The 23,569-nt window shown below is 47.7% G+C and overlaps 1 protein-coding gene and 1 long non-coding RNA gene across 3 annotated transcripts in view; one reads left to right on the top strand and one right to left on the bottom strand.

Moving 5' to 3' along the window:
• Positions 1-23,569, bottom strand: part of Kcnab1 (potassium voltage-gated channel subfamily A regulatory beta subunit 1) — a 302,880-nt gene that overhangs the window by 57,906 nt on the left and 221,405 nt on the right. For both annotated transcript variants that reach the window (XM_027934029.2, XM_027934030.2), the window contains exons 3-7: positions 16,096-16,133; positions 12,769-12,848; positions 10,689-10,733; positions 7,068-7,112; positions 4,981-5,024 (exon numbers count right to left, since the gene is read on the bottom strand). In XM_027934029.2, the coding sequence (XP_027789830.1) occupies positions 4,981-5,024; positions 7,068-7,112; positions 10,689-10,733; positions 12,769-12,848; positions 16,096-16,133 (252 nt within the window). The remainder of the gene's footprint in view (positions 1-4,980; positions 5,025-7,067; positions 7,113-10,688; positions 10,734-12,768; positions 12,849-16,095; positions 16,134-23,569) is intronic.
• LOC139706726 (uncharacterized) lies at positions 13,324-16,461 on the top strand. Its single transcript, XR_011708372.1, has 3 exons — positions 13,324-13,522; positions 15,339-15,450; positions 16,410-16,461. It is a non-coding gene; the product is annotated as an uncharacterized lncRNA (long non-coding RNA).

Genomic DNA, 23,569 nt, shown 5'->3' with positions numbered 1-23,569 from the left:
ACGATGGTTTGTGTTTTGAATCACACCACAAAAACTGTTGTTTACCTAAAAGGCAAATGTAGACTTAGACACAGCTTTGGATGGTAAAAGCACAAAAACAGTTTATTCTTACAATGTGTCTTATCAAATTATTCCTATTCCTTTTTTTAAAAAAAAATTTTTGTAGTTGTAGATGGACAGAATGCCTTTATTTTATTTGTTTATTTTTATGTGGTGCTGAGGATCAAACCCAGTGCCTCACACATGCTAGGCAAGCACTCTGCCACTGAGCTACAGTCCCAGCCCCTATTCCTATTCCTTTATATTAGACACTAAAGGAATTTGATCTGCCAAATTCTGACATTGGCACAAATTGAGGCTGAAAAGAACATTCATGGAATGGCTGAATGAATACATAGAAATTTAGAGCCTGAAAGGACCTTGGGGTTGTAAATGGAGGTAATGAGCTTCTGATGAGATTTCTTCCCTCTTTCTGTGAATCTAAAGAGAACATTATCACCAGCTGATCTCAATCAAAGAATTTGGGCTCATTGAAAAGACCTCTCATATGAACATTTTCAAAACTACATTGTGCACAAGTCAAGCTCATTTTATACTCTGTAAACTAACTCAGGTGGCCAAGGCCACCCAGCCTGCAAGTAGCCTGAATCCTACATGAATTGGACTTTGTCTTATCTTCTAACAGTGCTTCTCAAATTTAATGTGCAGAAGAGTCTCCAATGTTAAATAAGGTCCCCTTCATCACAGAAAAAATAGCAATGAATTCCAAGGATAATTATGTGTAAACCTCTTCAAATTTTATTTTGGTTTAGAAATCTCATGTCTCGGCTTTTCTGAAAAATTCACTTAATTCTCTAATTTCTGTCTGCCTAGACTGAAATTATACTCATGAGCTCTTGTCTTTGGCTGAAACTAAGAACTTCAAAATAACACCAACATTAGCAACATCATAATAAGTGATCTCAGTCTCAAAAGTGTGAAGTCTTATGTTGAAATTTGAATCTGGGTCAGTTTGGATTCCAACTGAACTGGTTTAGAAGAAGAAATTTAAGGTACTTCTATTAAGTTGTATGAGGCTTGAAGAAAACTGATTTAAAAGAGAGTGAATTCTGAAATTACGCACTCACACTGAGAAATATCAAAGCATGGAGATCCGATGGAGATGACAATAGCAATGAATCTCTATTCTCTTTATAAATCTGTTTGATTTTATAATTCTTTTTGAGTCCAGAGTGAGCCATTTTCTGAATCTCTCCCCCTTTCTTTCTTTTTTTTTTACTTATTTATGTTTTTTTTTTAAATTTGTTCTAATCAGTTTTACATGACAGCAGAATGCTCTTCAATTCATCATACACAAATGCACTACAGATTTTCACTTCTCTGGTTATACTGAATCTCTCTCTTTTATAATTAATTAGATTAAATAAGAAAAGCCAGAAACTTCCAGGCAGCCTACTGTTGGTTCCACTGGGAACTTCAAGGTGGCACCTGCTGTTTCTGCTGAGGACTCCCTGGCAGAGGGTGGGAGTCTGGCCTGGGCTGGAGCAAGAGGGTGCCTGTGCAGAGGCAGCCTGGGTGGGCTTTGGTGTCAGCCTGGACTCTGCCTGGGAGGGGATTCTGCTTGGGAGAGGTGTTGGGGAGTGTCCTGGGGGCAGGAGGTGGTGGTTCATAGGAACCTGCTTTGTGTTCTTGTCCATAAAGAGCAGGCTAGCAGCCACACTTATGGGAACAGTGGCACCGGTGAGGACAGAAATGACATTTATTGTTCATGACACAGCAGACACTGTGCTCCAGGAAGATTAGCTGATTTCCATCCCCACTAGTAATGCTGTGAGGAAGGAACATCTGTGGGCTGTTTTACAGTCAAGGGGACAGGAACAGGGGCTTAGTGAGGTCTGGTCAGTGCACAGTCATCCAGCTCAGAAATGACTGTCAGAACCCAGACGGGTCTGATTCCAAAACCCACATGCCTACAAGCAGAATAAAAACCACCCAGTGAGAAATGCCAGGCTCATAGCAAAACTTGGAAACAATGGAATGATATAATTATTATTTTTAAAAGTGTGTGTGTGTGTGTGTGTGCGCGCGTGCACGCGCGCACGCGCTGAGATCTGGTTTCAAAATTCTCCATTTTAGGATGGAATTTGAGAGCATTATGTTTAGTGAAAGAAACCAGACTCAGAAAGTCAAGGGTCATATGCTTTCTCTCCTATGTGGAAGGTACCAGAAAGAAAAAAAGGTGGGGGGAGCTGGAGAATTTCATGAAATTAGAAAGGAGACCAGTAGAAGCAGAGGAAAGGATCCAGGGGGAGGGAAAGGACAGGTATAGTGGGATGAAATTGTCCAAATTATGTGGTGTGCATGTACAAACATAACACAGTGAACCCTGCTAATGTGTAAGATCATAATGCACCAAAAAAAAATTAATCCTAAAAAGGTCTCCCTGACTGAATAGTGGAGTTATTTGGTTTTTTTTAAACTGTTATTTTAAAACATCTCAAAGTAGTCATATTCACAGGTCAGTGAGAATCTCCACCTTCCAAACTGGAATGAGTATCCTCACATTAAACGTTCTCTTTTAGATTAGGTGCATGGGGAGAAAAGGGTCACTGCTGAAATGAGATCCTGGGGAAAAGTATTTGCCACTCACAGGATCAACAAAGAGTGACATCACTCATGCATAGAGAGCTTTTGCAGGCTAGCAAGAGCCAGCCAAACTCTCAGAAGGCAAAGGACCCAAGGACATGAAGAGCTGATCTTCAGGGAAAGAAGTTACGAAAGGAGCTTAGACTCACAATAAATGAGTGCATGGACACAGTGTATCATGTTCCTGCTACCTTCCTGACCCTGGAGTTCAACCTGGAGTTATTATAGGAGGTAGCAAGAGCATTCAGAAGAGTCAATTGGATATCAGTGTCTTGGGTGTTTACTGTTTTTTGTGTCTTAGTTCCTGAGTTGGGATGGGGTTTGATAGGGAATGGGTGATATAGCTAGAGTGTGAACCAAGAACCTGTCTGCTTTATTTTCCTCTTGGAAAACTGTTTGTCATCTTTTTTATTCCAAACTGACCAGAAAGTTGTATTTGCTGTTTGTGGCTACTAAAGTCTTGCCCTCCAGCCAAGGGCCCCTACAACATCTCAGCCCAATGGGTTGGTAAACAAGAGAAGCCACTTCCATTTCTGTATCACGATTGCCCTTTTTTAGCAAGTGTGTGAATTCACAGTGCTTTTCTATGAATAAATCATGAATCACACACACACAAAAATAAATAAATGAATGCATGGATAAGCAAGTAAATGAAAACAGCTCATTCAATTGATTGACATATTCATTTTAGAAAATAATTTTGTGGTAGAACATGCCTTGTTCCTTGGCCTAATAATGCCCCATCTAGACTCATCCTCACTATGGCAAGAAGGTCACTTACATAACCCTTGGAAATACTGAAGACTGGAAATGTCTATGTCACGTGTGTGTGTGTGTGTGTGTAGAATATAATTTAATCGAGAATAAACAAGGTGTAGACTAATATTCATGGCCTGATTCTATTGCATTAATACACATATTTCTATATTTTTAAACACAAGTGAGTATACAGATCGATGGGTAGAGAAAGGAGGCTGCATAACTAAGGGAGATCTGTTAAACTCTTACACTAGATTGTTAAACTATGGAGAGATGAAATAAGACAGGAGGACTCCCATTCTTTATTTTTATTTTTAAAGTTTTGTGATTAAAGTACATTTTGGTTTGGGTGGTGTTGGTATTGCTTAGATGAAATTATTTCTAAAGAAAGGGAAAATCGTCGGTCTCAGTGACTCATGGTGCATGTAAAGTTAACAAAAAAGCTTGGATTTTTATGAAATAGTTTATAAACTGGTATAAAGATTGAAAATATGAGGCAGCCTCTTTAAACACTTTTTTATGATTGCAAAAAGTATAAGTATAAAAATTTTTAATGTATAGACAAACAATAAATAAAAACCATTCCAAACTCTCACAGTCCCCACCATGAGGTAGAACAACATTACTGCACCACACCATGGTCCTTGCAGACTGTTTATTTCCTGCTTATTTATAAACAATGTGGAGTTTTGGATACCATTGCAAAAGCAATGGCACTGTGACTCAATTACCAGTGGTAATTCTCTACAAGTTTTCCCTATGGCTGTGTATATGCCTTCTTAAAAGTAGTTCTAATATGTGTTCACACTAAAACTTGTACACCCATCATCACAGCCACATTATTCATAATAGCTGAAAGGTGAAAACAACCCAAAAGTAATCAACCGGTAAGTAACAAAATATGATATACCCATATGGTGAAATATTATTTGGCAAAACAAAAAGAATAAAGTACTGATACATGCTACAAGGTAGGTATGTGAACATCATGCTAAGTGAAAGAAGCCCGTGATGAAAGTGTCCTGAACCGTCTGTTGAATCTCTAGAGTAGATTTGTGGTTGCTTGGGCTGTGGAGGGTGAGTAGGTAGTGGAGTGACTTCTTATGGGTGCCAAGTTTCTTTTTGGATGGATGAAAATGTTGTAATATTAGGTTATGAAGGTTATCACATACCTCAGAGCCAACGAATTGTACCCTTTAACAGATCAACGTTCATAATATGCAAGTTATATCTCAATAAAGCCTTTTGAAAAGTCTCATGGGAGTACTTCATTATATTGATAGTAGCTTGTACAAGACAAGAGTTCTGGACAATTGCCTTTTGGTAGGGGGCTCCCAGTCTCCCTATGTCCCTGTGTCCCCCACATGCAAATCCAGGAACAAACATGGCTGATTGTGGTTATATATATATATATATATATATATATATATATATATATATATATACACACACACACACACACACACACACACATACATATTTCCCCCTTCCAATGTGTTTTGAATCTATTTGTTTACTACTTTTCTTGAACCAGAATCCCATATATGAAAATAAAATCAAAGTAGCAGTACCCACCTTCAATAATATGCTTCCTTGACAACCCCCTTTCTGTTTCAGCTCTGTAACAAAAGAGAAGCAAATGTCTATAAGCAGGGGTGTGCTTTAAAAAATTATTTTTTTGTTTCCAATTGCAGAAAAATACTCATTCTTACTAAATCTGAATTGCTAATTTTATACCCTGTTCTTGGCCAATTCTGTACCACTAGTTGCTGAAGAGGGAAGGCTTGGGAGCAGCACACTGTGCAGACCTCTTTTGGCAGGGGGGTACGGGGGAGTGAACTCAGGGGCACTTGACCACTGAGCCACATCCCCAGCCCTATTTTGTATTTTGTTTAGAGACAGGGTCTCACTGAGTTGCTTAGCACCTCGCATTTGCTGAGGCTGGCTTTGAACTCACAATCCTCCTGTTTCAGCCGCCCAAGCTGCTGGGATTCCAGGTGTGCGCCACTGTGCCTAGCCAGACCTCCTCCTCAGAGGCCCCAGGATATGAATTGACCATGGCTGTGACCACACCATTGATAACCCTCAGCTCTGGACTCAAGTTAACAGCTCAGGCGCGTGACCCTCTCCATATGTGGTTTGACACATAGTTCCCAATCCGTCTAAAGAAGACAAAAATCTTGACACATATTTGTGAGTCGACTCTAAGATGGCCATGATACCATTCACTTTTCCAAGAAAGGAAGCAAATTGAAAAGGAAAGCAAATATGAATTCCAAAAAAATTCAACAACCATTCTTTTTAAAAATGTGATGAACCAACTTTCCTTAAATTAGTATCCTAAGAAGGGAAACATTTGTGGATAAGGACTTTGGCCCTCCTGGACAGTTCCTGAGCTCTGGAAAATTAGAAGGAAACGGGGCTGTTGAAGTGTGGAGTATTGGTGAGCTGTTTTTTCAACGTCCACACTTTGGGCAGCCTCTTTTCCCGCATGGTACTTGACCACTCATCTTTGTGAAAACACCCACCTATTGTATCTATTACAAACAGAGGCTGTTGTATGTGGGACTTCATTACATAGTGGTTCATGAGAGTGTCCCAATTCCTGTTTGTTTCTACATGACGGCAAGGTTTTCATACCATGGCAAAAGTACCAGGCAGTAGAACCATGAGCCAAAGCACAGACAGTGGGCGCCCCTGTTCTCAGGGTGCCAGATTGCCTTGTTTTATATCAGACAATAGGATTATAAGTTTAAACCCCACCTTTCTGTCTTCAGGTAGTCATCAACAGGCTCAAGAACAACAAACTATGAGTGTGTGTGTGTGTGTACGCGCACAGAGACATTGTGAATAGAAGGTTCCCCCCAAATAACTGGCTTTTGCTTCCTATTAAAGAAAAACAGACTGTTCTCAATCAATTATAGATGGTAAAACAAAGGTTTTGTTTGTTTCTGTCTCTTGTTAAGACTCCAGCCTTTCGGATTTCCCTGAGAAGCACTGCCGACTGTGCCCTGAAGTGTGGAAGAGCTTGTGGTCTGTACGTGTGGGTCAGAGGGGCCAGCCTTCTGGCTCCAAGAGCAGGCTGGCCATCAGCAGCTGTCTGTCCTGCGGAAGCTGTTCTGCATCCTACAGCGGAGAGGGGACTTCTCTCCCATTCGCCTGGCAGTGTGTGACCCCGGCACGGCTTCCCAGGGTTCTCCGGGGACGTGGTCCTTTTGATCAGTACTTTCAGAGCGCTCTGAAGAGATGATCAGACACTTGCTTGTGAAGCCAGACAAGGTATTTTTATCTTCACATTCCACAGAAGTCTCCGAGTTTGGGCAGATTTGAGTCGCTTTTATTCTGTAACGCTTTATGTTTATTTTCTTTTCTTGAAATTTGGACTCTATTTTGGAAATGGTTCTAAGTATGACACTGAGATTAGGAAAATCTGCACGAATCACTTGGTAACAAGTGGCCACTGGCTTTGTACTAGATTTCTTTGGGACTCTCTTGCTAGAATTGCCTCCTAAGTGAATTGATTTTTCCTTAGTCTGAGAGGGAGAAAAAAGCCCTGTCTCTAAGCCAATCAAATTTGGTGAAAGTTAGATGTAAAATAGTTACCTAAAAGAATAAAGGCATGAACTCTCCAGTAGGGAAAATAAAATAAGTAGTTGACTTACTTTCCACCCCAGTAGAGTTTAGTCGTGATGACCAGGCTGGACCTCCTGCACAGCAAACAGACACAGAGAAACCGTAAACACGCTGTGGGCATGTTGTTATCATCGCACCAGAAAGAAGTTGTTATTGTGCCTCACAAAACATTGCTAAAGAGATAAATTAGCTAATTCATACCAATGAAATGTAAGGAGAAAGTCGGGCCCCAGAGGACAGGGATGGAGTGGGAGGAGGGCAGTGGCAGTACAGGTGCCTGGAGGTCAGCTGGAGGGCCAGCCACCACAGCAGGAAGGGAAGCGAGTGGACTTCTGGGTGAGTGGCCTTAGAAAAGGAATGAGCAGACACTCATGGGCATCTGGTACAGTGCTATTGCCCGTGAACTTGCCCAGGAGGAAGTCCACCCTGTGCCCAGGACTATGGGCCCAAGACTCCCAGGTATTATCCTCCCAACCATCACGCACAGGCTGCAGCTGACCGTACAGCAATATGAGTGACAAGGTCAAGTTCAATAGTCAATACTTTCTTTGAGTGTTTTATTCAATGGAAATGCTATTTTAGGAAAACAGTCCTAAAATCCTTTACTCAAGGCTCTACCACTTAACCTCCAAGGGAAGGAAATACAGACATCTTGTCAGCTCCTTGGTTACCTCCTCCACGGCACAGCTGAGGGTGGGAAAGGCCCCCTGGTGCCGTAGAACGAGGTATGAGCACTGCCCCCACAGAATGAAGGGTGGGGGCAGATCTCAGTGTCATCCACACTCTCTAGGTGTGTGATCTGATTGAGCTGCTCTGGAGCAAAAATCATTTGAGATTCGAAGGTTAAGACCAAACTTTGGAAGTATTTGAAGTCAAGGGCTTATAATTCCATGGGCTGTAGGGTGGACCCTCAAGGCTCTCAGGATAATAGCCTGGCGTGGTTAATGACAACCCCTGGGAAAAGACGGTAACAGTTCTGACAACTCACTTGCAACAAGAAAAATCTGTTGAACATGTCAGCAATCCCATCCCACTGAAGTTAAATCCCTGAAAAATTTTGTAAGTCACAGTAACGAAAGCTCTACAAACACATGCTCCTGGAGATGACACAGCCCAGAGGGCCCATGTAGATTCCAGGCTAATGCACCAGCCCCAGTGTGTACCCTAATAGCAACCTGCCACAGGGGAGCAGGTCTCCTCCAGCAGCCCGGTAAATCATCTCTGACTCCCGTGGAAGCTATTAGAGCAGCTCTTGAGAGTGGGTGCAGAATGAGAATGAGCTGGTGAGGCAGCACAGCCTGCAAAAGGCTTCTGCCCACCTTCTCTCACTTTGTCAGCATGACAGGTCATCCACAGTAATGCTGCCCATTTTATAGGTGGGGAAATTGAGAATCAGAGAAGTGAAGCAACTTGCCCTGGATCACACAGCCAGCAAGCAGCAGCTCAGGGGTGAGAGGCCAGGTGTTCCTGGTGAAGCTGCTTTACAGGGTCAATGCTGGGATGACAGGCTCATCTTTTCCCAGTCTCACGGGGGCAACCATCAACTGATACAAGCTTTCTGCAGCGTGGTGGGAGCTCCTGGTTTTGTTTGCAAGGCTGAAGGGAAGCTTATGAAATATGCATGTGAGTCTGTTTTTCAAAGGGGTGCATGTAAGAGGTTCTGCAGCCCTGGAGAGGGGTGGCTCAGGGTGCCCGGGGAGGAGTGGAGCACATGGGAGGTGCCCCCTCTTCGTCCTCAGGTGTACTCTGGAGCCCCCACAACACAGGCCTCACTGCACTACTGGTGGGCTTGGCTCCAAGGGTTTTTTGTTTTTTTTTTTTGGCATCAGGGACTGAACCCAGGGACACCTAACCCCTGAGCCACATCTCCAGTCTTTTTTATTCCGAGTCAGAATCTCACTAAGTTGCTTAGGGCCTCACTAGATTGCTGAGGTTGGCTTCGAACTTGTGATCCTCCTGCCTCAGCCTCCCAAGTGGCTGGGATTACAGGTGTGTGCCACCACGCTCAGCGCTCTAAGGGTTTTGTTATAGGTGCAGTTTTTATGTCCCCTCCAAAAACAAACATGTCAAATTCCTAACCCCCAGCACCTCGGAGTGTGTGAGCTTATTTGGAAACAGGGTCATTGTAAATGTAATTAATTGTGTTGAGGTAAGGTCATATTGGAGTGGGGTGGACCCCAGAGCTGATGTGACTGCTGTCCTTAGAGGAAGACAGACACAGGGAGGAGCTGCTCGGTGAGGAGGCAGAGGCTGAAGTGCTGCCTACAAGCCAAGGATCCCCCCCAGGAGCTGAGAAGGAGGAGAAGGGTTTCACCTAAATTTCAGGGGGAGCATAGCCCTACCAACATCTTGATTTTGGAATTCCAGCCTCCAGAATTGGGCAAAAGTTAATTTCTGTTGTGTTAGCCATACAATTCATGGGGCTTTGTTGCAGCAGCAGCGCTAGGGAACAGCTGCAGGCCCTGTCAGGCAGGGATGGAGCCATGTCACTCTGAGGGGACAAGGTAATACTGGAGCCCAGGTGAAGGACTGGGGTGTGAGGGGAAGAACAGCTCTCTTTTACCACCCTCACAGTCCCCTGGGGTGGCAGAGAGGAGAAGGGAGAGTGAAAAAAGGCCATGGCTTTCTTGTTCAGATCTCCACAGGCGCCTGGCTTCCACATCAATAAGGCTCTCTCTCCCTGCCAGATATTTACCTCCGGAGTGCAGTGTTCACGGCCCTAAGAACACAGGGGCCCCTGATCTCCACTGTGGCCTCTCCTCCCAGAGGGGGTTTAGCCCATGCATGCAGAGGCAGGACAAAGCCAGGGCTGAGCTGTGGGTGTTGGGTGTCTATGTTTCCTGGACTCCCTTAGAAGCACCTGTCTGAATACTAGCTGCTTACTTTTCTTCGCTGGCCCTAGGACATTCTCATTTATTTGGTCACCACTAGACCTTCTTCCAGAGCAGAGCAGGACCCCTGACTTGCCCAGCAGTCTTTGATGGTTCTATGCTCATGTTGGGCAAGAAGTGGCTGCTGGGACACCATGGAGAAGTGGAGGGGGTTGTCCCCTCCCCCGAAGATGCCATGGCTCCAGAGGTGGCGGGATGGGACGGGTATGCACAGTGCTTTGTGCTTCTTGGAGGGGTAGCAGAGGAAGCACTTTCCTGGATACCCTGGAGCTGATGGGGCTTCCCAGGGAAGCTGCTGGCTGACGGGGTTCAGGTAAGAGGCTTGGGGACCGACCCCAAGGGCTTCTTGTTTCATTCCTTCCCTGGAGCTGGAGTCACTACTAAAATGACAGGTGAACACGAATCTGAGTGTGCACACAGTCAGCTTCCTGCAGCTCGCCTCCTGTACCAGACCACAAATGGCAAAGGCACGAACTTGTCACTTTCTTTCAGGCACCAATGTCTCTTAAGCTGCCCTCTTTCCCTGCCAACCCGCAGTAATTCATGGTGATCAATGCCTGTTCCATCACTTTTGAGGCACAGGTAATGAACTTGTTGGCTTTTATTTTCAAGCCACTGTAAATCATTTCTTTACTGAGGGTTGATTTTTTTTATTTGACAGCCTTTTGATCAGGTGGCATATGATTTTATTTTCCCTTCTGTGGCACAAAATAATAAGTATTTTAAAAGGCAAACAAACAGTTACGGAAAACACGGTACCTCCAGCCTTTCTTCTTGATGATGCTGCCCAGGATGACCTCAGCCCTGGAGGGAAACAGATGATGTCTTAGGGCTTAGGGTCCTGGAGGAACAAGCACCAACCCAACACCAGAGCCACCCCGTGCCTCCCTGTCCCCCAGATAGCAGCTGCTCTTGGCTGGAAGCGCAGCTCCACTGTTTCTGCCTGCACCTGCAGAATCCTGCTCCAGAGCATTCCAGAGGCACCTGCCAAATCCTGGTAGAGACCGCCTCAGCCCGGTGCTAAAGGACACCGGAGCCACTTGGCAGTTGGGTGTTTTTTCAGCCAGAGGGCATGCATAAATGTCCTGCTTGGCAGGATCCAGGGGGAGGCAGGGCTTTCCCCTAACTGCTGCAGAACATCAGTTGTGTCCTGGAGGACATGGACACCTCATTTTAGATGGCCTAGACCGGAAATGCTGGCTCCCTGGTGGCTTTGGAGGATAAAGCAAACCCTCATATGAGCTTAGCTGTCCCCAAGGCCAGGCTGCAGGTGCAGTGGCTCACATGAGAGTGTCCTGGGTCCCAGGCAAACTTGTCATGTGAGCAACATATAAGGAGACATGACAGTGTCTGTTCTGTCCTCAAGGCTGGGCTATGGAGAGGTGCCCTGGAGATTCCACACTGCCCTCCCTTCTCCTCGCCAACCTGGGACCAAGACCCAGGAAATGAAAACTTGCTTCCCTGCTTCTCCCAATAAGACCCCCTGTGCAGGGTGTTGTGAAGGGGGGTGGGTGGGGTTAGAATCGGCTCCTCAGCAGGCTACAGAGGGAGCCATGCAAGCTACCCGCCTTGACTGCAAGCTCAGTCTGTAGTGGACACAGCCTGCACTGGATTGTGCTGCAGGTCATCCCTGTCTCTCCATCTCTCCTGTCTGCCTTCCCCACCTGCTGTGGCAGCCTGACAAGACACAGCACAGCACGAGACCCTCTCTGAGCTCCACACTGAGAGTCAATCAGTATGAATCAGAACGGCCATCCTCACAGCAGGGGGCAAGCGGGACCCTCTCCTGCCCAAGAAGAAAACACTGGGAAGGGGATGCAGGAGGGAGTATGGCCTTACCACTTTGTTCTCTCCTTGGATTCAACAGAAAACAGCAGGGATGTGGGTTCTGAACCTCCCTGAGGGTCCTTGAACATAGATCTCTCCTTGGACAGGAAGTGACTGAAAGTGCTCGGTGGCCCTGCTGTGATTGGAGCCTGACTGGGGAGCCCCTGCAGGTGGCCTAGCCCTCCCCAGGGCAGGGAATGAGGCCTGCAGGAGACCACGCTCCTCTAGTCCTCTCAGGATGGCACAGCTGTTCACACTGAGGATTTCCTTTCTTTGGTTGTGGGGGTTGAACATGATGACCACTCCAGGAGGCCCAGGCCCCAGGTCTGTTCTGACATGTGCTGGTTACGCTGGTACCTGGAGGCCTGGCCTGTGGGCATGCCGCCCAATCTATTCTGACTTCTCAAGCCCTGCCCCAGAGCCCAACACCAGCACTGGGTTCCCAGGGAACCCCACTAGTCTGGCTGCTCAAAAGAAGAGGCTCTCTGTAGCCTTGTCTGCAGCTCTGAGAAGCCTTTTGCACAAGGCGTTGGTTTCTTGGCATCTTTGGGGAGTCTGGCTTTGAAGTCTGATCTGCCTGGAGTGCCTACATTGCCCAGGCCTACAAACAGGAAGAGCATCCCTGCTGCTAGGCAGGCAGGGTGTCCCAGCTTCCCTGGGGACTTCTGAATCAGGAGACGTGGCGACAAGGCCAGCTTTGGAAACAGCCCTTGGACGCGGCTTTTTCACTTCCTGGCTCAACTATTCTCTATCCCCTGATCTCCACCACCACCACTCAGGTGCCCGCCACCTCTGCCCCTTTGTAGACCACAGCAGGTGCTGACTGTCCACCTTCCATCAGGTCAGTTTTCCACACAGGGATGGTTTGGGTGGGCAAGAGGTCCAGGGGTGGTCAACTTCCCAACCACAGTGGAGAGAGCAACACCTTTCTCATCAGCACCCAGAAAAGGCCTGGGCAGGCTCTCTGGGTGCCACAGATGCCCTTGAGGGACACAGGAAGGTACCAACTTACTTTCCAGCTGCATAGACCTCGGCTGTATCGAAGAGATTAACGCCACTCTCGTACGCGATTGTCATCAGTCGTTCAGCAACCTGCAAGGGGACACAGAGGCCAGTGAGAAGCGCCCAGTGTTTTCCAAACCTGAGAAGCAGCTTGAGACCCTTCATTAGGAGCACCCTGGCGTCTCACCCACCACCTGTCATTCTCAGTTGGAAAGAGAATAAAAGCAGCCCCGGGCATGGGCGACGTGAGGAACAGCCCTCAGAGGTGGAGTGGGCAGTATCCTCAAGCGGACTGGGAGCACAGCCAGGTGGGCACATCTGTGCTTCCCCCTCTGCTGGACAGACCTGGTACCACAACATCTCTGTGGTCTGATCTCTGACAAAGAGGGTCACATGCACCACTGTCAACTCCAGTCCTCAACTGCTCTCTCGGAGCCCATAGCTTTTGGCAGCTGATGCCTCCTGATCTGAAATCTTGTGACTTTCTCCCTGGAGGCTCAGTGGAATTGGCTGATGAACCAAAGGTCTGACAGGGGCATGACTAATCAAACTCCCACACCCAAGTTCAGCCAAGCCCCAGGCAGCCTGCGAAGCCTACTGAGTGGACACGGAGAGAAGGAGCCATGTCTGACTCGGGGTCAGCTCCCCACCGCCCAGCCTGCAGGACATCTGGAGCTCCTGCGTCCTCTGTGCCACTGACAACAGTGGCAAGGGCACAGGGGAGCAGAGGGACAGCAAGACACAGCTTTGGGACAGCTGCAGAGGTGAGGTGGCACCCCACAGTCGAGAGGGGCCATTTTGCTGATCAGTCGTTGGAGGAATTTCGCATCTAGGGATGATTACAACTGATTTTTCCATTTTGGCTTTTGAAGGTGGGCTCCAGTTGCTTCATCAGCATTTCCAAGATAAACTGTTTTTCTGTTGTTTTGAAAATTGGCCTATAGGAAGATTGTTACGCTAGCAAAGTGGAATCCGTGCAGATCCTTTAGCACAACAGCAACAAATGTGCTACTACTGGTTGTAACTTGTCACTGTACTTACCATGACTAGAGGTTAGAAGTTAACAACTATGTTTTTTCCCATTATGACTGTTTTAGAAATTACCGTGCTTGCTGTCTGTGTTACCCTTGTATCACCTGATGTATGGTGGATTATTGGGAAGTGCATGACTTATCTAAGGAGGAATTTTAAGATAAGATTGAGAATTCTTGGCCTAGTGATGTGGAGGGACTTCCCAGCCACAGCGTCTGAAGACCTCAGCCCTGGGCTCACCCTGCACACCCTGGCCTGGGGAGCCGGGGCCCTGGCAGCAGAGAGCAGGCCCTGTGAAGGGGACAGCAGAGACTGGAGACAGCCGGTTGCCAACTTCAGGCCTCCCTCCCTGCTCGCTGCCACCCTGGGACCTGCAGCAGACTCTGCCATGTGTCCTCTGGCCCTCCTTCAGGAAAGACAGGATCATCCCCTGATGCTGGAGCGCTTCAATGGTCAGCCTTCTCTCAAAATTGTACTAGGTGTGAGCCACCTTGCCCAAGGTCAGGCCTGCTTCCAGTCAGCCTCCGTCCACTTGCCTGTTGGTACAGGGACGTAAAGGCCCAGTCCTCTCGCTCCAACCTGGGACCACTCTGCTGACTGGCTCAGCTCGTGGGGTTGGCTAGCCACTGTCGGTCCATCCCCTCTGTCCTTCCCCCATCTTGCTTCCTCCCCTGCCCTGAGTGGGTCCCCAGAACATTTAGGCAGCTGTCCTGTAGGTCATTGCTAACTTAGAGCCCACTTCCTAGGGACCCCATGATTCAAGCCCTCCATGGAGATCTGAGCCCAGTACTGGGAGCTGGTAGTCAGATAAGAATGTGCAGCTGAGACTCCCCAGATCTGTTAAATTACACTAGTGACTTTGGGAGCTGTGGGGAGAGGTCCCTGTTCCCCAAGCTCCTCCTTAGGAACAACATGGATGTAAAACTGCCTCTGCAAAGGGCTTCTCTTGGCCAGGTGGCTGCCTAAGCACTTTGAGACACTCTCATTAAACCTAACCAGATCCTGCTGAGAAGGGGCATCTAGTGACAGCTGTTGGTAAATGTAAAAGTTAGTAACTCAAGTTAGTCAATGCAGAGTGGGACCTGGTCCCACTGAGTGTATCCACTCAGATACACTATCTCTGATTCTTTGATGGCCCTGCAGGTGTACATATACTATTCCCCACTCCTTAGTGTTCTTGCGATATATACTATCCTGACTCCTCAGTAGTCTTGACTCTTTGCTGGTTCTGCAGGTATATACTATCCTGACTCGTTGGTGTTGTTCAGGTATATACTATCCCCCACTCCTCAGTGTTCTTGCAGATATATACTATCCTGATTCCTCAGTGATCCTGCAGGTATATCTATCTTGACTCCTTGATGGTTCTGCAAGTATATACTATCCCGACTCGTTGGTGTTGTTCAGGTATATACTATCCTGACTCCTCAGTGGTCCTGCAGGTATGTAACTATCCTGACTCCTTGTTGGTTCTGCAGGTATAGACTATCCCCACTCCTCAGTGTTCTTACAGGTATATACTATCCTGACTCCTCAATGTTGTTGCAGGTAGGTAAGGAAGGACCAGAAACACACTAAGGTGTTGAACTCAGGAGGAATTTTTGCCACTCAGTGCCTGCATACCTCATGCCCTGAAGCCAATGATAATAACATCACCTTGGTAAGCACTGTTCTGAATGTGTAAATGATGAGCTAAAGGAACTTTACAGTAAATACAATTCCTATAGCTGCCCTTGGCCTGAGTGCCATTCCCTACCAGTCAGAGGTTAAGCAAGCGTCTGATGGGCATGATGTGCTAGTCCTTTCCGTGGACTTCCAGGGCAGCATCACTGTCCCATTCTCTGTAGAATGGACAGAGAGGTTGGTTATCTTGCCCACACCAGGGTGACCAGTTGCCTGGTTTGCTCAGGACCGAGAGCCTTTCTGTGATGTGATCTTTCAGTGCTAAAACTGAGAAACTCGTGTGCCGACTGGGGCCAACGGGTCACCCTAGTTGAAACAGGAAAGGAATAAGTCAATAAAACAAACACACGCAACGACAGCAGTGAAGTCTTTTCATAAACTAATATTAATTCTAAACTGTCTCACTTTCTGTTGAGCCTGCTTGTTTAATAGATTGACAATCTCAAGGACTATTAATAGGCCAAATGTACACACAAGAAGCAAGATGAAATTGAGTCTTCACCATTTCCTGGGCTCTGAGCATCATCCCTGTAAAATGTCGGGGTCCCAGGAGCAGCCTTCCCATTGCACGGCCCTCTGCATTTTCCTTTCATCAGCATAGTAGATGCGAAAATTAACTTACCTCATCTGAAATCTGACCTCCAAATGTCACCCATGTTCCTAGAAAAGATTAAATATTGGCACATTATTCCTAATAATTTCTAATAGTGTACATGAGAGGAAACCCCATGGCGGGGCTATCTCGGGGAGGAGTTGCACGGGGAGTTCTCAGGGTGCCGGGGTGAGGGCGCATGCAGGTGCATGTGGACTGCTGTCTGATCTCTCCTCTCACTGGGTGTCAGAGGGACCTGCAAGCCCCGGGGGAGGGGGTCCTTTTCTTCACCCCAGGTGCTCATGGCAGCCCTGTCCTCAATGACGTTTCCTCTTTTGCTCCAGGTTCATGACTGCCACTGTACAAGAACCCTCCTGTCACGCCCACCCTGGCCACACACCATTCTTGCTTCTGCTTGGCTCAAAGCCACCTGAAGGTGAAGGTGAGACCTTGGATTACACATCTGCCCTGCTTTACCTCCAGTGAGGGGCTCTGTCTTCCCTGTTGGCTTTCTGAAGGAACCCCTCTGATGTCTTTCCGGTTTTCACTTGCACGGCCCAGAAGGGGTCACTCTGCACCTTCTCTGTATGACTTGCTCCTCCTGAATGGAACTCTCCCCTGGCTTGGGTGGGGCAGAGGTACAGGAGGGGTGAGCGTGGGGAGGGCAGGGCAGGACAGGGCAAGAGGCAGAGCCATCATGCATGTGTAAAGCGAGAGAGGCAGACGCCTCTGAGCAGGCTCAGCCACACCAGTCTGCCCCCTCCCTCCAGGAGGTGGAGGTTCACAATGCCCCCACTGACAGTCCTGGGGCGGCAGAGGAAGGGAGTGCTCTACCTAGACAGATGGCTCTCAGGGAAGCCTCTTAGATGGTGGCACCTTGGTGGAGTCTCACAGGAGCTAACTGGATGAAGAAGGAAGGGGCGGGAATTTCAGATAGAGGCCAGGGCTTGGGCAAGACCAGTTGGGAGTGCCCTGGAGTGTGCTGGCAGCTGAGGGGCAGAGGGGCTGTGCTTGGCGACCTGTGGGAACTGCTGTGAACTTTTTACATTTCATAACAGTGGTCATTGCTACCAGCACAGAACACCTTTCAAACACCAGGCCGTGTGCTAGGAGATGCTTTTCTGATCATTTTGACACACTCACAAGGCAGGCTTACTGTCCACGTTTCCAGATGGGGAACCCTCGTATGTGAGTTAGCCAGGCCACCCAGACACACCTGGCTTCAGAACGCTGTCATCACCCACAGGCCCCATTAGAAGATCCCCCCCCCCCCAATCACGATGCTCCACAGAAGTGTGTTGTCCTGATCACACCTTTTCCCCTTGGTCCTCAGGGGACCCAAACAAAGGTAGGGTATAAAATGATTTTGCCACTAAACTCTGCAGCCCCAGAGGTTGCAAATGGGCAGCCAGAAACCACACTCAGTTACAAGGCTTGACTAGATGGAGTGACCCACTTGGCATTTTAATAAACCTTGAGTGAGTCACCAAGGTTTAAATACTTAGGAGACTTTTCTTAAGCTTTTGATTCCCAGCGTCTCTGGACAGCAGAGGATCTGTGTCCCCACGATGCTGGCATGCTCCCCATCGGAGCCCCCATTATGTCTTCCCATCGTTTTCCCAACACCGAAATCAGTGTACAAATCTTGTACACTGGCAGTCATGAACCTGGAGCAAAAGAGGAAACGTAGACCATAGGTAGGTCACCATTTTTCTTACTGTAAAATTAAGAGGAAAATGAACTTGTGGATCTAAAAAGCAGAGCTAAGCATTTAATGAACTAATATGAGAGCCCTTTCTTCCTGTGGAGGAGAAGATCATCCAAACAAAGAACGTCTGCATAGAAAAACTATGTCCTAAAGCACCACAATCAAGCCAGCCGTGAGTGGTGCACAGGAGGGATGGGATCTGAGGACTTAATGGACTGAAGAAATGGCTGTTGTTTGTTTTTGAATGAGAATAAAATAAGCGCACTGCTGTGAAATGCGGCTGTCTATTAAATGAAAAAATTGCCTGGGCGTCAAAACCTTTTTACAGAAAACTCGTTCATAAAAGAGCCTCTTTGGAATTCTGCAGAAATTGTGTACAGAGTATAAACAGGCATTTGCAGATGTTAGTATAACCAGCATCTTTGTGGCTCGGCATGTTAAAAATATAAATAAATTGAGAACTTTCAGGACAAGTTAAGTTATTGGTGGTATTTTTTAGAGCAGCAATTAAGAACGTAGATGTAAAGGACCACACACAGCTATGTGGTGTGGTGAGAGTTTTGAAAGGGTCCAAGAATTTGTGGACAAGGAGCTTATGAAAGGCAGAGCCTCAATAAGTGGCTTACTCTGATGAAAAGGTTGTAGACTGTTCAGGAGCAGAACACACTGGGAAAGTCACCATGTGTCACCATGGACGGGCCTGGCAAGGGCAGGTTGCCATGGACCAAAGAGGCACATTTTGTTGGACTCTCTACCCAAGTCCATTAACTTTTTTATGCATCAGGAATTGCTTTGAGCTAAAGAGCAAAAAATGGGACAAGCTACGGATGCAGTAATTAATGCCACAAATCGGCTATTCTTCTGTCTTCAGGCAAAATCAGGTCAGTGTTTGCTGAATGAATCTGCTGACTTGACCTGCAGCTGCTGCAGAGGCTTTTAAACTGCTCGTTCTCTCAAAGGAAGAGTCCTGTCTCCATGGAGCCACGAAGACCGGGCTCCATCTGCTCTGCTTGCCACGTTACAACTCGACTGGATATTCTGAGTATTTTCCTGCAGGGACATTATCAAGTGTAGGTGCTCCTTGACTTACAATGGGGTTATGTCCTGAAAAATCCAGCACAACATGAAAATATCAAAAAGGCATTCAGTGCACCTGACCTGCCAAACCTCAGCTCAGCTGCATGGTCCAGGGCAGAGCACTTTTTCTTTGCGATTAGGTGTTTCTCCAGGGGCTGAGCCACCACCATGAGAGCACGGCCGGCACACTGCTGGCCAGGGAAAGATCAAACTTCAACATCTGAATTATAGGAGCAGGGGACAGAGCTTGGCGGTAGAGTGCATGCCCAGCATGCACAGGGCCCTTGTTCTCCCCAGTACTGCCAAACTAAGCAGCCTGAATCCTGGCTTCTACTGAGTGTGCACAGGTTTGCACCATCCATCACCAAGTTGAGAAACAGTGAGTCTCAACCCCATGAGCCAGAGATAGCCATGTGCCTGAGCAGTCACTTGCTCCTCTCAGTCCTGACCAAACGGAAGCTTTGTTGAGGAATAATCTGGTCCCCTTTCCTACATGCGTTATGGTCACCTGAAATTCATTCTCTAAAACTGTGTTTTTGAAAACTGAATCCGAAAAATGTCTCTCATTTCAAACTTTGTGAAAATAAATTTTCATTACTTAGCTTACCTTTCATAATTGATTTTGGGGGTGGGGGTTCCAGAGATTGAGGTCAAAGGCACTCGACCGCTGAGCCACATCCCCAGCCCTGTTTTGTATTTTATGTAGAGACAGGGTCTCACTGAGTTGCTTAGCGCCTCACTTTTGCTGAGATTGGCTTTAAAGCCGTGATCCTCCTGCCTTAGCCTCCCAAGCCGCTGGGATTACAGCCACTATCCCAGCAAATAACTGGTTTTTGATAGGGCTATGATTTGAAAGTATGAAGCCATGGTACAAAATGATTTTGAAGACTAAATAGGACAGATGCTCAGAGTAGACTTTATGCACATCTCGGAGGGCGTTCTCTGCAAGAGCCTTTAACAATGATTTCATTCTCACTGAAGAAAGCCCGTGTCTAGGGTCAGCTCTGTTCCAAAGTTAACCTGTAAAAACCCCTCCCTGCCCTGGTTTCCACACATTACGGTGAAAAAATAGAGCCTGAAAGAGTGCTGTTTCAGAAGAAAATGTTATGCTGAAGCAGCAAGGAATTATGAGAGAATGGCATAGTAAATATTAAATATCTTTGCTTTTCAGTTAAATTTAAAACTGTTAATATAAAGTAAGATCTGAATATCATATTTATTTACCTTAAGTTACGGGGATGGTTTGAATGGTTATGTTCCTCCAAAAGTTCATGCTCTGGGAACTTGGTCCCCAGGTGGTGCTGAGGACAGTGGTGGGACTTTCAAGAGGGGGGACCTCATGGGAGGTCCTTAGAGCTCTGGGGATGTGAGGTTGCTCTCTTGTGACGCTTGAGTAATTCTCCTGAGATGATTGTTATAAAAGGAGCAAGCCTGGCCCCTCCCACCTTCTCTGCTTCTGTCTGAGATAGAATTGCTTTTGTATTTCTATACACTCTCCTGCCCAGGGGTGCCACTATCCACAGCCCTCATAAGACCCCAAGCCCATGCCGTCCAACCTATACCCAGCTCCACCTGATCTTGGGAGTGACCCTGCAAAACTGTGAGCTAAATCAACTTCCCTTTCTTCATATGAAGCCCTCCTTAGGTATTTTGTTACAGTAATGAAAACCTAGTAAGTTCTGTAACAGGGTCCACTTCATGCTTTGAAGCACCCTTACTGCTCTGCCATTGCAACTTATTTTGAAACTGACTTGGTTTTTTCCCCCTTCTCTTCTTCCTTTCTCCCCTCCCTACCCTTGGGGGAAGCAAGATTACCCTTCCTGCCATCCTAGGCCGAGTTATCTGTCCTTGAGCACATATCCACCACAGCAGTGAAGTACCTCAAACTTCGGGACGGCTCTGGAAGAGGTAAGAAACGGCTCTCCCTCAGGACCACCAGAAGATGACGACCCCTGACAGGGTACACCTGGAACACAGCCTTTGAGGCCCCTCTTTCAAAGCTCCCTGACAGGAACAGTCACAGCTCTGGGACAGGAGTCCCCTGTGTCCCTCTTTGCTAACACAACAGTAAAACTTCTTTTTCCTTTTTCTCAATCGTGTCCCCATTCTTGGATTGGCATGGGGGACAAGGACTGAGTCTCCAGTGACCGTTCCATACCTCCTCCTTAGTTCAGTAAATCTAAGTGTGTGTTTCCTGGGGCTTGTCCCTCCTTTCCCCGACTTGCTTTTGTTCAAGTGGGCTGCCTCTCTGGCCTTCGAGACTTTCTGTGCTAGTTTAAAAGCTGTGGTTTATAGACTTTGTATTTTTATTAGAGAGAAGCAGAGGCTGGAATTTTGCCTTGCACAGCTCTGACACCCACAGCCCTAGAACAGAGGTGGCCTTAGCAGGTGGCTGGTAAGCACGGGGAGGTGAGTTTTATTGCCCTGCCCACTGTCCTGAGCCGTCAGACATGGGGATGATTTCCATGAACACAACAGAGGAGAGCTCTCCTCAACCCTCTTCGGTTTTCTGGTCTCCAGATGATGGAGATGTTTCTCCTGTCCAGGGCACCCACCCTGCCCAGCGCCCCCCTGGAGAAGAGCTGGGGAAGGTCCTCTTCCCTGGTGGCCAGGCCTCTGGTGAGGAGGGCTGGATAATAGGGTGGGCAGGCCACTACCTGCCCAGGAAGGGTTCCACCCTCCTGCTGGAGAAGGCTGGAGTGCAGCTTCTGGTCGGAGAAGGGGGCTGTGCCACTGTGGCTTTATTCTCTACCCACCCCCAAGCCCCAGAAGAGCTAAGGTGGTTCATTAGTTAATGTGATTCTCAAAAAAACCCTCTGTGACAATTAATCACCTTTCTGCCTCTAATGAGGACATGCCTTCCTGAGACCTGGGAAGGGGTGTGACTATTTCACCATGAAATCTCCAATTAGTGGGTGTTACAAGATTGTTTTACTAAACTGACACTTGTTATTTCTAACCTATAGACGCAGAGGGGGCACACACACAGCTGTGGAGCTGAGATGGTGTCTTCTGATGGAACCTCTTGAGTCACCAGGAAACACATGCTTTGAAAACCCCTTGGTTCCCGGAGTACACCCGCCGTGGAGCAGGAAAACGGCTGATGGAACATGAACAAGGAAAGAAAACTGCCTGCTGCACACACGTGCATGCGCAATCAGAGATGCACACACATACACACGCACGCACACACTCATACACACGCGCACCCTGATCTTGGTTACTTAGCTCCTTGAGGGCTGAGAGAGAAGCTGCTTCCTGCTCACTCATTTGGGAAGCATGCTTGTCATTTAAGCGACCTCCTTGCTGGAGTTCGAGGTGGTGTTTATACACTTAAGGTGTCGCCGTGTTCACACATGACATTGCCACAGGGCAGTTTTCAGAACCAGGCCACTGATGCTGCTGTGGCACAGCTGACTGAACTGTGGGTTCTTGAACTTGGCTGTCCTCTGTTCTGTCTGGGATTGTGATGGGCTCTAGCACTGCCTTTCTGTCTGTTCTTCTGCCTCCCCTGCCTTGCACGCAGCTCTTCCGCCTTTCCTGGCCTCTCAGGACCTCAACACTGGTCAACGCCCTGGGAAACGTCCCTTGACTTGGGTTTGAGTCACTTCCGCGGACAGGCACAGAGCTCATCTCACCTCTCAGGAGGAAGAGCACTGCAGCTGGGAACCGGGAGGTGGGCTTGCTCAGCCCATCTGAGGACCTGAAGTCTGAACAGCCAGAGGGGAGGAGGTGAGGTGCAGGGGCCATGGGGCCAGATCACCTGGGCTCACGTCAGTCATCGGAGGACCTGGGAGAGGCCAAGGATGAGTCCCTCTGATTTTTCTCTTATTTATTTTTGAGGTACTTGGATCTGTGCAGGGCCTTGCCCATGGTGAGCAGATGCACCACCACTGAGCCACACCCCAGGCCTTGATCTTCTTTTAAAAGGACGCTGCTCTGGTTAAGGACAGACCAAGGCTGAAACAGGGCACGGTCCCGAGGTGACTGTGGGTGAGACACACTCGTGGCTTGATCTCAGGTGGTGATAGGGAGGACAGGGAGGTGGGGGTGACTGCATTTGGATAGATTTTGAAGGAGAGGGCTAGGACTTGCTGCTTAAGCAGATGCAGGGCAGAGAGAAGGCGAGACTCCAACACAGGGTTAGAGTGCGAGGAGAATGGGCAGCCAGTTCAACTGCTTTCATACGGACTGGTGGACTTTAAGTTTTGTAAACAGGACATGCGAATACAGTCAAGGTTGACCACAAGTGGTTATATTGAGAAGTTTTTGATTTAGAGGCATTTAGGGACATCTAGGGTGTCCCAGGAGTTTTATGTGTTGACCTGGCCCCTCACCAGACTATGAAACCATATTCTCTGGAAGGAACTCCAGCTGAAGTATTTTCAAAGCTCCACAGACAACTGAAACAGCAGCCAAGGTTGAGACCACAGTGCTGGGCTCCTCCTGCTGGGGCACCTCCTCCTTGTCTTCCCACCCCGACTGGCCTCTTCTTGCTCAATTGCTGCTGTCCCCATTTTATAGGTGACTTGCCCAACATTCCAGTAACTAGAAGTGGCTGAGTGGGAGCTTCACTAACCCCAGCAAACCAGCTGCCCACCTGCCCTCCACTCGCGGGATGCCATGCAGAGGGTAGTTCTTTCAATACCAGATCAAAACCAACAGAAGCCAAATCCTCAGCCGTCTGTCCGAGGGATGTCTGGTGGTGGGGCTGGATGT

Source organism: Marmota flaviventris, chromosome 8 (assembly GCF_047511675.1).
Source record: "Marmota flaviventris isolate mMarFla1 chromosome 8, mMarFla1.hap1, whole genome shotgun sequence".
NCBI lineage: Eukaryota > Metazoa > Chordata > Mammalia > Rodentia > Sciuridae > Marmota > Marmota flaviventris.
Note: the sequence above shows the minus strand (reverse complement) of the source record. Positions and strands in the feature narration are given on the sequence as shown.